The sequence below is a fragment of the Bubalus kerabau genome, chromosome 17 (genome assembly GCF_029407905.1).
Source record: "Bubalus kerabau isolate K-KA32 ecotype Philippines breed swamp buffalo chromosome 17, PCC_UOA_SB_1v2, whole genome shotgun sequence".
In the NCBI taxonomy this organism is placed as follows: Eukaryota; Metazoa; Chordata; class Mammalia; order Artiodactyla; family Bovidae; genus Bubalus; species Bubalus kerabau.
This window is the reverse complement of record NC_073640.1, coordinates 69123703-69139697: the sequence shown is the minus strand read 5'-3', so window position 1 is coordinate 69139697 and position 15995 is coordinate 69123703. Positions and strand designations below refer to the sequence as shown.

General features: G+C 53.3%; 1 protein-coding gene across 2 annotated transcripts; it reads left to right on the top strand.

The window, feature by feature from the left end:
• Nucleotides 1-2768: 2768 nt before the first annotated feature.
• Nucleotides 2769-15116, top strand: LOC129632318 (uncharacterized). 2 transcript variants are annotated; one of them, XM_055553833.1, is made up of 7 exons: nt 2769-2888; nt 5117-5206; nt 5965-6056; nt 8023-8128; nt 10415-10504; nt 12583-12674; nt 14811-15116. In XM_055553833.1, exons 2-7 carry the CDS (start codon nt 5134-5136, stop codon nt 14991-14993), a joined length of 636 nt encoding a protein of 211 aa, XP_055409808.1. In that variant the 5' UTR covers nt 2769-2888; nt 5117-5133; the 3' UTR covers nt 14994-15116. The 2 variants fall into 2 exon arrangements, 1 of the variants encoding a protein (XP_055409808.1); XR_008704457.1 differs by lacking the exons at nt 2769-2888; nt 5117-5206; nt 5965-6056; ... (1 more) ...; nt 10415-10504; nt 12583-12674 and adding an exon at nt 13256-13363 and having other exon boundaries at nt 14811-14949.
• Nucleotides 15117-15995: the final 879 nt, after the last annotated feature.

Here is a 15995-nt window from a genome sequence, read left to right as displayed (position 1 = left end):
CATGTAATTGTCACCAGAGCCCTAGGAAATAGGAGCTAATATGATCCCCAATTTATTGGAGAGAAAAGCATGGCTCAGAGGAGCTTTTTAAAAACACCGCCATTTTAAATTTTCTGCCAAATCCCACACTATGTGCCTATTTGTATGCTCAGTTCAGTTCAGTCGCTCAGTCGTGTCCAACTCTTTGTGATCCCATGGACTGCAGCATGCCAGGCCTCCCTGTCCATCACCAACTCCCAGAGTTCACTCAAACTCACGTCCATCGAGTCTGTGATGCAGTCCAGCCATCTCATCCCCTGTCGTCCCCTTCTCCTCCTGCCCCCAATCCCTCCCAGCATCAGAGTCTTTTCCAATGAGTCAACTCTTCACATCAGGTGGCCAAAGGATTGGAGTTTCAGCTTCATCAGTCCTTCCAATGAACACCCAGGACTGATTTCCTTTAGGATGGACTGGTTGGATCTCCTTGCAGTCCAAGGGACTCTCAAGAGTCTTCTCCGACACCACAGTTCAAAAGCAACAATTCTTCAGCACTCAGCCTTCTTCACAGTCCAACTCTCACATCCATACATGACCACAGGAAAAACTATAGCCTTGACTAAACATTCAAATTTTCATAAAATATTTCTTGCTTTAAAGCAGTTTATCTGTTCACTTTTCTTCGCAAACTGCCTTTTGCGAGAGAGCAGCTTGACTTTATGTACTGCAGGAGCTGGTACAGAAAATTCTCCAGGTCAGAGGTGGGCAGACCATGGCCATCCAGCCCCGAGCCTGTTTGTGTAAATAAGGGCGTGTTGACACAGCCACAGTCATCCTTAGGTAGGGTCCGGGATGCTTTCATGCAAAAGAGGAGCAGCTGCGACACAGACCCAGGATTCTAAAATACCTGCCACACACCCTCTGGCCAAGAAAGGTGACTGACCCGGAACTGATGAGGCCAACCGGAAATCAGTAGGGGTGAGGGCGTGAGAATGGTTAGAAAAGGAGGGAAACCCAGAACTTCTGTGTTTGAGCCCAATACACATGCTATTAACACATACACGTGTTTCTGCCTGTGTGGCATCTCTTCCTACTCTAAGCACAAGTTTAGAACCACTACTTACTCTTACTGAGCTGTTACAAATCCTAAAAGATGATGCTGTGAAAGTGCTGCGCTCAATATGACAGCAAATTTGGGAAACTCAGCAGTGGCCACAGGACTGCAAAAGGTCAGTTTCCATTCCAATCCCAAAGGAAGCCAAAGTCAAAGAATGTTCAAACTACCACACAATTGCACTCAACTCACACACCAGCAAAGTAATGCTCAAAATTCTCCAAGCTAGGCTTCAACAGTACATGCACTGAGAACTTCCAGATGTTCAAGCTGGATTCAGAAAAGGCAGAAGAACCAGAGACCAAATTGCTGACATCTGTTGGATCATAAAAAAAAGCAAGAGAATTCCAGAAAAATATCAACTTCTGCTTTATTGACTATGCTAAAGCCTTTGACTGTGTGGATCACAACAAACTGTGGAAAATTCTTCAAGAGATGGGAATACCAGACCACCTGACATGCCTCCTGAGAAATCTGTATGCGAGTCAAGAAGCAACAGAATCAGATATGGGAAAACAAACTGGTTCAAAACTGGGAAAGAAGTACGTCAAGGCTGTATATTGCCACTCTGCTTCATTAACTTATATGCAGAGTATATCATGCAAAATGCCAGGCTGGATGAAGCACAAGCTGAAATTAAGATTGCCGGGAGAAATATCAATAACCTCAGATATGCAGACAACACCATCCTTATGGCAGAAAGCAAAGACGAAGGACAGAGCCTCTTGATAAAAGTGGAAGAGGAGAGTGAAAAAGTTGGCTTAATACTCAACATTCAAAAACTAAGCTCATGGCATCCAGTCCGATCACTTCATGCAAATAGATGGGGAAACAGTGACAGACTTTGCTTTCTTGGGCTCTAAAATCACTGCAGATGGTGACTGCAGCCATGAAATTAAAAGATGCTTACTCCTTGAATGAAAAGCTACGACCAACGTAGACAGCATATTAAAGCAGAGACATTACTTTGCCGACAAAGGTCCATCTAGTCAAAGTTATGGCTTTTCCAGTAGTCATGTATGGATGTGAGAGTTGGACTATAAAGAAAGCTGAGCACCGAAGAATTGATGCTTTTGAACTGTGGTGTTAGAGAAGACTCTTGAGAGTCCCTTGGACTGCAAGGAGATCCAAGGAGATCTAAAGGAGATCAGCCCTGAATATTCATTGGAAGGACTGATGTTGAAGCTGAAGCGCCAATACTTTGGCCACCTGATGCAAAGAGCCGGCTCATTGGAAAGATGCTGGGAAAGATTGAAGGCAGGAGGAGAAGGGGACGACAGAGGATGAGATGATTGGATGGCATCACCGACTTGATGGACATGGGTTTGAGCAAGTTCCAGGAGTTGGTGATGGATAGGGAGGCCTGGTGTGCTGCAGTGCACGGGGTCTCAAAGCGTTGGAGACGACTGAGTGACTTAACTGACTGACTGACTTACTCTTATGACCTGCACAAGGTCATTCTCATCCCCTTAAGACCTGCCCATCACGACCTCCTATATCGGTTTCACTAACGAACCGAGACACAGAGGCCCCCGACCCTCCCCCACTAATAACCAAGTTGCCGCGAACCTCTGACGCCTGTGCTGGTGTCAGAGGCGGTTTGAACCACCTGACTCGGCCTTGGGGGCGGGCTTGGGGCTTGTGCGTGACGCCGAGCCGCTCAGCGCTGTTCATTCGCGCGCGTTTGTCCACCGCGTCCCCGAGCGTCTCCGGAGCCGGCTCTGCTCAGGCGCCAAGGACGCGCGCGGAACCAGCCCGCCTGCCCTGCCCAGCCGCCCAGACCGAAGCGGGTCCCGAGGTCAGTCCCGCGGCCGCCGCTCCGCGGGGTCTGCGCCCGCAGGGCGGGGGCGCGGGCGGGGGTCCCCGCGAGGAGGGCGGGGGCGCCCCGGGAGGAGGTGCGGGAGCGGGGGCTGCTGCCTGGGGGCCCCGAGACCCCAGGGCGCGGGGGTGGGGGCCCTGCAGGAACCCGAGTCTCCACTGAGGCCGATCGAGACCCTCGAATCCTCTGAGCCCCTGGGCAACTCCGGGCCCCAGGATTTCTGAGGCCACTGGGAGGAGTGAATCCTGGAGGGGACAGAGTGCCCCTCCTCCCGGAGTGGGGTGTCCGGAGGCGGGGATGGCGGGGACCCCCTGCAGGACAGGCCGAGGGGGGGCCGGGGCCAGGTCCCCATGTTTTGGGGGCGAGAGAGGCGGACCCGGGGACTTTGCGGTTTGATGGGGGAGGCGGAGGTCCGGGGGCTGCTCCCAACCTGGGAAGCCAGCGGGGTGTCAGGGGTCAGCGAGCAAATGGGCCAGGCAGAACACGGGAAGTGATGCCATGGGGCTGTTCTGGGGAGTGCGGGGGTTACTTTGAGGGGTAGGGAGCAGGGGCGACCCTCTGGACGTGTTTGCAGGTGCGCTGAGACGCATCAGAGGCTCGCAGATGAGGAGTGCGCGTGGAAAACAGCTTTTGCGCCTCCAGTGGTTCTGTGCGCCTGCGTGGCTGCGGGTGGGGGCTGGGAGCACGTTTGGGGCCCGCGGTTTTGAGGGGCAGCCTCTGGGGGAGGGGCCGGGCGAGGCTGAGGGTGGGCCTGGGGGTCCCCCAAAGGGAAAGTGTGCTGGGGAGGGTGGGGCGTCACTCCAGCCTGGGGGTCTGCCTCTGTGCCTGTCTGGAGGGTGTGTGTGTGTGTATGTGTGTGTGTGTGTGAGCAGGACTGCCTGTGAGGAGTGTGCTCAGCACTGAGCAGCAGGCGTGGTGGGGTCTCTGAATTTTCCTGGGCTTGTCTGCAGATGTGTTTGTGTCGTTAGGCCGTGGTTCCCCCAGTCTGCATCTCAAAGTGTGCGTTACTAACAATCCTGTATTTGTGTAACTGGTCGAGTGTTCCCACTGTTTGACGCACCTTGTATTTGCACGATTAATGTGTGAGGGTCTGCGGTGGGTCAAAGGATTCTTCAAAAGGGTTAAAGGAAGAGGTTTGACTCTAAGTTACCAGAGTGTTCTGAGTATGTGTGTGTATTTAATTGCATTTAATTTTCATGTTTAATCATTTATAGTCCTCATTTTCATGAGGGGAAAGCTGCCAGCCCAAGAGGTTAAATAACCCCTGAATCAGGAGCTGCAGGTAGAATGCAGTGCACATGTTTAAACATGAATGTCAGATAAATAATGAATTATCTTTTGGTATAAGTACACTCCAAATATACCGTGGGACTTGCATATACTTAAAAATGACTTAGCCAAATAAATAAATACTTAGTTTTTAGTAGACACGACCCATATAGTGTTTGGATATGGCTTATACTAAAAAGAAAAAATGATCTGTGAGTCTGAAACGCAAATCTCAGGGTGCTGTGTCTTTCTTGCTATTGTTGTTAAATCTTGAGACCCCCCAGCTAGTGACTGTAAGAGTGGAAGCCCCCAGTTCTCACCCCCAGACACACTGGCCCACGTCCTGCCCAGGGTGATGCTGGGGCCCGTGAGGAGCCCCCTCCCTGCAGGGCTGGCCCTGCCCCAGGGCTGTGCTGGGGGGTTTGGGGCCCGCCCCCTCCCCTCACCCCGGTCCTGAGGGAGGGAGTGAAGCCTCCTATACCTGGAGGGGCCCAGGACAGGAGGGGAGGGCCTGTCTGAACCCCTTGGGCAGGCTGCCTGGGAGCCCTGGGACGGATGTGAAAGACAGTACTGGGACTCCTCCACGAGTGCACTTACTGAGTGCCTGCTGTATGCCAGCCTCCAGAGGCCCTTTGGATACCCAGTTAGCTGAGCTGCAGCTTCCTGGTCCCAGCACTTTGTGCCACAGTTCTAGTTTTAAAGGGGGGTGAGCCCCAGGTACCACAGGCCCTTGCCAGGCGCCATGACAACCGCTCTCCCCAGATCACACCCTGGGCCTTGGAGGAAACCAGCAGGAGGCATTGCCAGCATGTCCCTTTGGATGCTGGGGACCTGGAGACGTAGGAGGGGATGGAGCTGTCTGAGTCCACCCGAGCTCTGAGAGCCACACCCGGCCGCCTGGCTCCACCGCCCAGGCACTAACTGTCTCCTGTCCGCAGGGAGCACCTGTGGTCCCATGATGCTGCCTCTGAGCACCATCGAGGGCCAGGAGACCGAGGAGGTGCAGACCAGGCCTCCGGAGAAAGGAGGTGAGACCCGCGAGGGGCGGAACCTGTGGCACGCGGGAGTGGGGAGGTCTCCAGGCACAGGCGATGGGGAAGCATGGACCCTGAAGACTGGCCCCATCACCAAATGTCTCCACTGGCTCTTCTGGGCAGGGACACCCAGGATGCGGCCTCCCTGACATCACCTCCCGTCAGCGGGTCCCGTCATGGCCCCGCTCAGAGCCTGCAGGGAGCTTCTTGGAGCTGAGCCCGTTTGGGCCCCTTTTTGTGGCCTGGACACCCCTGTTTTCTTACCCCAGCCCCTCCCCTCCCTGACACTTCCTGTCTGTTCCCTGGGGGCCTTTGGGATACAATTGAATGCAGGTCTCACTCACTCCTGGGTGACCTCCAACAAGTGTCCCTACCTTTCTGTACCTTAGTTCGCTCATCTCTAAAGTGGGTTGATGATGATACCCATCTCAGAGAGTTATTGGTTTCCCTGGTGGCTCAGTCAGTAAAGAGTCCGCCCTCAGCATGGCAGACCAGGGTTTGATCCCTGGGTCGGGAAGATCCCCTGGAGAAGGAAATGGCAACCCACTTCAGTATTCTTGAGAGTTATTATGAAGAGAGAGTTATTATGAAGAACCACATAAACGAATACGTGTATAATACTTAAAAGCATGTCTGGAACATACTTCAACGTATTAGCTCCTGTTACCGGTTTTGTGATGAAGACTGTATTCTTACCGAGTTTCTCAAGTCTCACAGTCAGATGGTCTCATGACTCTTTCCTCCTCCCTCAGTCTTGCTTTCTGTGAAGGCTGATGTTCCACGCAAGAAGTCCAAGAGAATGAAGGGAACGGTGTCCTTCAGAGTCCTGCCGTTCTGCCCCGTGGTAAGCCTGCTTGCTCCCTCCCTTTTCACCGGAGGCCCCTGGGCTGAGCGATCACATGGATTGGCCACCCTCTCTGCCCACCAGAGACCCTTAGGTGCCCGGGTGCCCCTTGCCCCTGCCTTGTCCCGGACGTGGCCCCATCCTGTGGGGGCTAGTCTTCCTTGAAGATTTTGCCCGCCTTTCTGCCTCCTTCTCTTTGCTAATTCCAATCTCTGTTCCTGTGTCACCTCCTCCATGAAGCCTCCCTTGCTCACATTCATTCCATTTCTCGCCAATCCACTGCCTCCCTGAACTTTTTTTCACAGTAGTTATTGCTGCTTGACAGCATACCTTCTGTCTGTGTGTTCATCATCTGTCTCCCCTACCAGAGTAGTTCTGTGAGGGCAGGGCTCTCCTCTGTTTTTCAATGACTCATTCCATGCCTAGCACAGATGTAACCAGCGTCCGGCACTGTATACACTCGGGCTGACTAAATGAAGGAATGAATTAGGGAACGGTCCCTCCTGCGGAGGCAGCTGTGGCCGTGTCCCCCTGGGTACCAGTCCTCCTTCTCCTACTAACCCCCTTGACTTTTCTGGGGGACCACCTGTCTGCATGCACTTTGGATGGCTCTGATCCCATCCTCAGACCAGCTGAGGATTGGGCCCCTGACCAGCTAGAGCTGGCAGTGCCAAGATTCCCGGTGATGGGTCCTGGTCTGGCACATGACTCACACTTGGCCAGGGAGGCATCTGCTCTGTCTCTGGGCTTCTTAACAGGCAGGAGGGGAGGCTGGAGGGACCCTGGTGAGAACCTGGGGGGCCGTGGGGAGAGGTCAGGGGAGGCCCTGCGTCAGATGCCTGCGAGAACGTCTTCCTGTTAGTGCCTGCAGCAGTCCTGGGGAGGATGCATTAGGAAATCTTATTAGAAAAGAACACGAGAGTCACAGGTTTACAAAGTATTTCCTGGGCAGCTTCGACCTGTCAGGCGTGGTGTGAGCACTTTACATAGATGAGCTCATGTAACCATGCCGAGTCCTATGAAACACGGATTAATATGATGCCTCATACAGGAGAGACACCCGAGTGTCATGAGTGCTGTTTTTAAAGGTTATTTCAAGTTTTGTACATAGTGAAGACGCAATGGCTCCTTTCATACTAGACTCTTTCAATTCTCAGGATTCGTATCTTCATAAAGTATTTCTTATTTTTAAAGAAAATCCACAAAGTGTACCCTTTCACATTGCTGCCCTAACTACCCATTCACCAGAGAGCACCTTGGAGTTGTCTACTCCAGGAACTGGCACAGAAGATTCTCTAGGTCAAGGGGGAGCCGATTAAGGCTACCCAGTCCACAGCCTGTTGAGTAAATAAGAGCTTGTTGACACACTACACCCACGTCTTAGGGAGAGTCTGTGATGCTTTCATGCCAAGTCCAGTAGCTCGGACACAGAGTGGATGGTTCAGGAACACTAAGCGATTTGCCATGACACCTTTGACCACCAAAGTGACCGATCTTGCTTGGAATAGATGCAAACTGAAATTAATACTGGCAAAGGTGTGAAAATGGTTAGAAAAAGGAGGGAAATCTTGAACTACTGTGAGTGTGAAGCCGTGTGTAAAAGATATTTTGTGTTTGGGTCCAGTGTATATGCTACACACATGTGTTTCTAGGTGTGTGGGGTGCATGTTTCCTTATATTCGAGAAAGGCGTTTAAAACCACTCCTTACCCTTGCTGCGTGCACTACTGAGTCTCCTCCACCTAAAAGCCGCCCAAGGCCAGCTCTGTATCAGTTTCTCTAAGCAGTGAGGAGGATGAGGCCTGGGACCCTCCCCCCAATAATAAAAGTGATGCGAACACGCCCGTACTGGCGGCAGGCACACTGATAACCACCTGCTCGTGTTGGGGGGACCAACGCTGGAGGTGCAGGATTGTGCCTATCACTGAGCCGCTCAGCGCTCTTCATTCCTGCGAGTTCACCCGCAGGTGCCCTGGACTTCTTCGGAGCCAGCCCTGCCCGCGCCCCCAGGACAAGCCGTGAGCAAGCCGGCGCGCTCCAGCCCAGACGCCCAGACCGAGCCCGGGGCCGGAGGTCAGTTCCGCGGCCGCAGCTCCGAGGGCTCTGCGCCAGCAGGGCGAGGGGCGCGGGAGGGCGCTGCGGGGTCCCCGCGGGGAGGGCGGGAGCGCCCCGTGAGGAGGTGCGGGCGCGCTCTGGGCTGCTGCCTGGGGCCCCCGAGACCCCAGGGCGCGTGCGGTGCGGGCCCTGCAGGAACCCCGGCTCCCCTGAGGGCGGGGGGCGTCCTCAGACCCTCGTGAGTCGCGGGGCGGCTCGAGTCGGAGGGTTTCTCTGGCCACTGGGAGGAGGGGAGCCTGGAGGGGACACAGGAGGCTGGGGTGTCCGGAGGCGGGGGTCCCCTCCAGGGCAGGCGTGGGGGGGGAGCCCGCGTCCTGGTCCCCAGGTTTTGGGGGGCGGGAGGGGCGGACCCGGGACTTCGCAGTTTGCTGGAGGAGGCGGGAGGCACAGGTTTGCTCTGCACACCAGAGAGGGCAGTCGGTATCGGGCTCAGGTAAGGAATTGGCCACACAGAAGATGGGAACATGACTCTGGGGAAGTCCAGAGGGCGGTGTGATGAGTGGGGAGCCGAGGAGACCCTCTGGATGAGTTTGTGGTTCACTAAGGGCGCAGAGCAAGGTTCACAGATGAGGAGTGCGCGTGGAAAACAGCTTTTGCGCCTCCAGCGGTTCTGTGCGCCTGCGTGGCTGCGGGTGGGGGCTGGGAGCACGTTTGGGGCCCGCGGTTCTGAGGGGCAGCCTCTGGGGGAGGGGCCGGGGGAGGCTGAGGGTGGGCCTGGGGGTCCCCCAGAGGAAAAGTGTACTGGGGAGGGTGAGGTGTAATGATAATCTCAGCTGATGCGTCTGCAGTTGTGTGTTGTGTGTGTGTGGGGGGGGGGGGGGGCGGGCCGGGGATGGTGTGCATGACCAGGACTGCCTGAGAGGCCCGTCCTTCAGTTCTGAGAAGCAGGCCTGCCCACCTGAGTCATGGGGGTCATGGGGGTTTCCTTGCAGTGTGTCTGCGGGTGTGTTTGTGTCGGTAAGCCCTGGTTTCCACAGTGATCAACAGTTGTGTGTGTTGTAACAATTGTGTGTGTTAGTATATCTGGCCGCGTGTTCCCGCTATTTGACGCACTTGTATTTGCACGATTATGTGTCAGGATCTCTGATGGGTCTTAAGCATCTTACGAAGGCTTCGAAGACGAGGTTTGACTCTAAGTTACCAGATAGTATGTTCTGAGTGTGTGTGTATTTAATCATATTTAATCCTCATGTTTAATCATTTATTTTCCTCATTTTCATGGACGGGAAAGCTGACAGCACAAGAGGTTAAAAAACCCCTGAATCGGGGCTTGCCAGGTAAAATACAGGATGCTTACTTCAATTTGAATTTAAGACAAATAGTGAATTCCCTTTTAGTATAAGTATGTTCCAAATATTTCATGGGACTTGCCTATACTTAAACATCATTTAGCAAAATAAATTTAAAAATGAGTTTTTATGTAGACCTGACCCATATGGTGTTTCAATATGACTTACAGTAAAAACTGATTTCTGTGTCTGAAATTCAAGTCTCAGTTTGCTATGAATTTGTTGTAATATCATTTTGGGAAATCTGGCAAACTTCATCCTTGAGATCTCCCTGCTAGTGACTGGCAGGCTGGAATCCACCCAGTCCACAGTTCTCAGACACACTGACCAGGGCTCTGCCCAGGAAGGGCTAGGGTCAGCCTGTGCCCAACCCCCTCCCTGCAGGGCTGGCCCGGCCCCAGGGCTGTGCTGGGGGGTCTGGGGCCCAGCCCCTCCCCTCACCCCACTCCTGATGGCGGGACTGATGCCTCCTGTACCCGGAGGGACCCAGGCCAGGAGGGGAGGGCCTGTCTGAGCCCCCTGGGCAGGCTGCCTGGGAGCCCTGGGACGGAGCTGAAACATGGTGATGGTAATGCTGCCCTTGAGGTGCACTTACTGAGTGCCTGCTGTATGCCAGCCTCCAGAGGCCCTTCGGATACCCAGTTAGCTGAGCTGCAGCTTCCTGGTCCCAGCACTTTGTATCACAGTTGTTCAAGTTTTAAAGGGGGGTGAGCCCCAGGTACCGCGAGCCCTGCCCTTGTCCTTGCCAGGCGCCATGACAACCGCTCTCCCCAGATCACACCCTGGGCCTTGGAGGAAACCAGCAGGAGGCATTGCCAGCACGTCCCCTTGGATGCTGGGGACCTGGAGACGTAGGAGGGGATGGAGCTGTCTGAGTCCACCCGAGCCCTGAGAGCCACACCCGGGCCCCCGGCTCCACCGCCCAGGCACTAACTGCTCTGTCTCCTGTCCGCAGGGAGCACCTGTGGTACCATGATGCTGCCTCTGAGCACCATCGAGGGCCAGGAGACCGAGGAGGTGCAGACCAGGCCTCCGGAGAAAGGAGGTGAGACCCGCGAGGGGCGGAACCTGTGGCAGGCGGGAGTGGGGGGTCTCCAGGCTGATGGGGAAGCATGGACCCTGAAGACTGGCCCCAACCTCGAGTGTCTGCCGCTGGCTCCTCTAAGGAGGGAGGGCCCTGAGGGGCGCCCTGAATGGAACCTCCCCGACATCACCCCGTGTCCATGAGTCCGTCAGTCCCCTGCTCAGAGCCTGCAGGGCTGCGTCCTGGGAGCTGGAATCAGTCTGGGCTCCTTTATCATGTGGCCACCTGCATGGGCCAGCTGACCCTCCACTCAGTTGCCAGGTCAAGGGGCTGTAGGGTCATTCATCTGAGACGCGATGGAGGCCTGAACCAAGGACGTAGCAGTGGGAAGGAGTGCAGTGGGGGCTTCCCAGGTGGCGCTCGTGATAAAGAACCCACCTGCCAACGCAGGAGTCACATGTTTCCCTGGCTGGGGAAGATCCCCTGCAGAAGGAAATGGCAACCCGCTCCAGTGCTCTTGCCAGAGAATCCCATGGACAGAGGAGCCTGGTGGGCTACAGTCCATGGAGTCCCAAAGAGTCAGACACGATTTAGTGACTGAGCACAGAGCTCCTTGCTGGTCCCGCTGGTGGTCTGGCCTCATGAGGGAGGTCTCTTGGGTTTGCTGTGACATTCCCTTTTGTGAAAACTTTTACTTTGCAATCATTTTATATTCACAAGACGTTGCCATCATAATTCATCGAAATTCCACGGACCCTTTATCCCATTTCTCCCCAGTCATTTGATCTTATTGGATTATAGTCCAGCGTGAAAACTGGCCCGCTGATCCTGGCATAGTCCCATGCGTGTTTTTGCTTCTATTTCCACACATCTGTAGCTGCATGTAACCATCATACAAAATAAGATGCAAGCCCCTTCCCTAGCTACCTACTTTCTTGCCAGAGGTAGCTGCTTCCCAGCTTCTCGTCCCGTCTTCCAGAATGTTCTGTGCTCGCTCAGACAGACAAGGATGTGCGTGTATCTGGTGCTGTGCATTTATGTCTGATATGCGCTGTGTACTGTGTATCTCACTTCCATTTCCTATTTTGTCTTATTTCACTTAATTCTCATCTGGCACGTATGCCAGGCCCAGTCCCAGTGTTTCCCCTGCATCCAGTCACCCACACTCCACAACAGCCCTGTGAGATGGTGACCCCAATGACCTCATGTTGCAGATGGGAAATCTGAAGGCTGACAACTGCAAGTAATCAGCTCACAGTGGGATCTGAACCCGTCTTGCCTGGGGGTCTTTGACCTTAAGCACTGTGTCCCCTGTCCATCTCGGGGACCCTCCTCCACAAGACGCCGGGTTTGTGTTCCAGCTGCCTGGCATTGCGCGGTCTGTCTGTGCTGTGTGCGCTAAGTGGCTCAGGCGTGTTCGACTCTTTGCGGCCCCATGGACTGCAGCACGCCAAGCCTCCCTGTCCATCACCAACTCCCAGAGCTTGCTCAAAGTCATGTCCCATCGGGTTGGTGATGCCATCCAACCATCTTATTCTCTGTCGACCCCTTCTCCTCCTGCCTTCAGCCTCCCCCAGCATCAGGGTCTTTTCCAACGAGTCAGTTCTTCTCATCAGGTGGCCAAAGTATTGTCTTCCTTGGGGAAATCTTCTTTGGGGAAACCTAAGTATTTTCTGGAGAGATATGCCACAGGGGCACCTGTGTATCAGCTGTGCCTTCCTCCTGGACACGGGCACCCCAGGGCATCACTATCTCCACAGCCCCCTGTTGTCTGACTCCAGCCCCTTCGTTCTCTGACATTCCGTCTGTTCCCTGGGGAGCTTCAGGATGCAATTTAATGCGTGATTGCAGGCATTGCTGTGCAACCTCCTGCAAGTGTCCTAACCTCTCTGGGCCTCAGTTTCTTCATCCGTAAAGTTGGATGAAGATAATAACCAAATCAGATATTACAGTATAATGTATGCAAGAGTGCCTGGCTCAGGGCACGCACTCAACACATTAGTTTTTGTCACTGGTTTCCTGATGGAGATCTTATTATTACTGAGTTTCTCAAGCCTCAGAGGGCACGATTGCCTCATGCCTCTTTCCTCCTTCCCCAGCCCTGCTTTCTGAGAACCCTGATGAGCCTCGAAAGAAGCCCAGAGGAATGAAGGGAAGACTGTCTTTCAATGTCCTGCCGTTCTGTCCCATGGTAAGCCTGCTTGTTTCCTCCCTTTGACCAGAGATCCCCTAGGTTATGAGAGGTCAGGCACCTCCACCACCCTCTCTGGCCAGGAGAGACCCTTGGGTGGCTTGGTGTCCCTTGTCCCCCACCCCAGGATGTGCCCCCATCCTCTTGGGGGTGCTGCCCTCTTTCCTGCCTCCTCTCTTTCCTAATTCCAACTTCCAGTATCACCTCCTCCATGAAGCCTCCCTTGCTCACTTTTGCCCCATTTCCCTCGGACCTCTTGCCTTCCTGAATTTTCTTCAGCGTTATTATTGCTACCTGAGAGCATATCTTGCAGCTATCTTTTTAATCATTTGTCTCCCCTACTAGAGTAGTTTTGTGAGAGCCTTCTCTATGTCTATGTGCAACGACATATCCCCTGTCTAGATCCGATGTAACCCGTGTCCGGCGCAAAGGCCACAGCTGCCTTTGCAGGAGGGACCATTCCCTGATTCATTCCTTCATTTAATCAGCCCGAGAGTATACAGTGCACTTTGGGTGGATCTGATCCATCCTCAGACCAGCTCCAGGTACGCCCCTGACCAATCAGAGCCGGCAGTGCCAACGTGCCTGGTGATTGGTCCTGGGCTGGCACGTGACTCACACTTTGCCAGTGAGGTGTCTGCTCTGTCTCGGCTTCTTGACCCACAAAGCGGGAGGCTGGAGGGACCCTGGTGAGAAGCAGGGGGCCCGTGGGGAGGGGTCAGGGGAGGCAGAGGGTCAGACGCCTGTGAGAACGTCTTTCCTATTAGTGCCTGCAGCAGTCCCGGGGAGGACTCTTTAGAAAATCTTGTTAAGAAATAATGTAATCAAAGATTTTACAAAAACAGTACAAAGATCATCCGAGTTTGCCAGTTGTTATCATTTTTTTCTATTTGCATGTTTTCTCATATACGTACTATGTATATATGTATATATGCTCCTATTCCTCCGTGTGTTTCACTTTAGAAGAAGAATATTCTCTTATATAGCTGTGGGCCTGTTGTGACCTTTGAGGTCTTAACCCTGATACGCACTTCCATCTCACCTGCTGTCCATGTTCTTGGTTTCTTCTCTCACTACATGCAGTCTATTTGGTGTTCTTTTCCCTCCTACCTGGGGGAAAACTGGGGCCAGCTATTGCACTCGGTAATGTATCTCTGGGATTCCCAAGTGGCACTACCTGTAAAGAACCCGCCTGCCAGTGCAGGAGATGTAAGAGACATGGGTTCGGTTCCTGGGCTGGGAAGGTCCCCTGGAGGAGGAAATGGCAACCCACTCCAGTCTTCTTGCCTGGAGAATCCCATGGACAGAGGCGCCTGCAGGGCTACAGCCCATGGGGTCGCAAAGAGGTGGACAGAACTGAAGCAACTGAGCATGCACACAATATATCTTTAGTTCTCTTTGAGCTAGACAATCTCCTCAGTCTTCCTTTGCCTCTTATGACAGACAATTTTGAACATCCGAGTCACACCTCACACAATATTGATTGCTTTTTCTGTTTTGTTTTATTTCTACACTTGTTTGATTTTTATGCTATCCCTCTAATGAGATTCAGGGTAAGCTATGATCTTTGGAGCACCACCTAAGTGATGCCATGTGCTAAATGCACTTGAATTTCGATCCACTCAGTCGAGATGTTTATCACATTTCTCCACTGAATACTTACTGATTTTTCTTTTCTCTATGCAACTAACTAATAAGAAATCAGTGGGGAGATGCTTATAGATGAGCCAAATAGTCTAGAAAGAGAGAGCTTTCTGACCAGTTCATTTTGGGTCCTGTGCCCACCACGGAACCAACCGTCAGCTTATGAGATGAGAACCCTACATCTTGTATCCATGGGTGTGTATGGGGCAGACGGTCCCTGCCTCTCCCTAACCGCTGTAAGGATGGGACGAAGCAGTGATTCTCAACCAGAGGCAGTTCACCCCCCAGGGGACACCTTCAGTGTGGGGATACATTTCTTCTTTGTCACAAGTAAAGGAAGCAAGCTCCTAGCACCTGGTGGGTAGAGGGCAGTGATGGTGTTTAACATCCTGCAATGCACAAGATGCCCCCCAAACACACACACTGCACAGAACGGCCTGAGAGTGCGATACCACCGTTCTTTCCCTGTGTCTCTGTTCTCTTTCCTTCCAGCCGAGCGTCTGCTTCACCTATTACGTGGAACCCGATGACCCTGAGTCTGAGCCCCAGGTTCCTTCTGACGGTTCGAAATCGGACCCGAATTGCACCTTCGTCCCTCTGCCTGTGCTGGAGTTCCGCGAGGTCAAGGTGTGCGAGTGCCCCCTGTGCTGCCTCAGCTTCGTCACTGCTTCCTAAACGCTGAGGGCCCTCCGCTTCCTGCTCCTGACCGCGCGCCCCCGAATCATGCATGCTGGGCTACCGTAGTGTAAAATCCCCCAATACAGCGGCTTCAATAAACCCGACTTGCTGTCTCTCTCAAGGCTGTGGTCTGTGTGTGAAACTCCCAGGACCCGGGGCGGTGCAGCTCCGTGGAGTTGGGCAGCCAGGGTCCTTTGACCTCGGTGCTCTGTGCCACGTGGCTGGAGAGGGCTCACCCCCACACCCAGTCCACATTCTGGTTCGGGGCAAGTAGGGGGATGAGGAGAGAGGAAGACACGCTTCAGTCCTTCAAAGGGCGACTCCTAGAAGAAGCCCAGATCACTTTTCCTCACAGCTCATTGGCCAGAGACGGTCACATGGTAACATCTAGATGCAAGGGATGCTGGGAACTGTAGTCCTTAGCTGGACAATCCCGTGTCATCTAACAGCTTTTGTTATTATAGCAAAGGAGAATGGATAATGTGTCCACCTCGGATCAAGTCTATTAAGTTAATTTATCCCCAGCACATGTGATGAACACGAGTGAATAAATGTATTCTTCAGTTCTTGATTAGGATCCCCTCCGTTTTTAGCAGGATAAATGTTTTTGAGCACTGACCCTGTGTTAGGCACTGAGCTAATGTCTTTACACATTTTGAGCCACTTAATTCTCACAACCTGTGGCTGGTTCTACTATTATCCCTCTTTCTGAGATAAGAGAACAAGGCACAGAGAGTCCACATCACTTGCTTCAGGTCACACAGATCAGAAGGAGCCAAGCCAACATTCAAACCCAGGCAGGCTGGCTCCAGAGTCTACGGCCTTAACCATCATGGTATCCGCCTCACAGAGGTGGAGACGGGGAGATTCCCAGATGGCCACACACCTGTGAGTCAAAGAGCCTCTTTCAACACTCAGACCTTCCAATTCCCTTCACATAACTCGTCAGATGCTGCAGAAATACTTGGAATATGTGTGTAGCACGTATCTATAGCCACG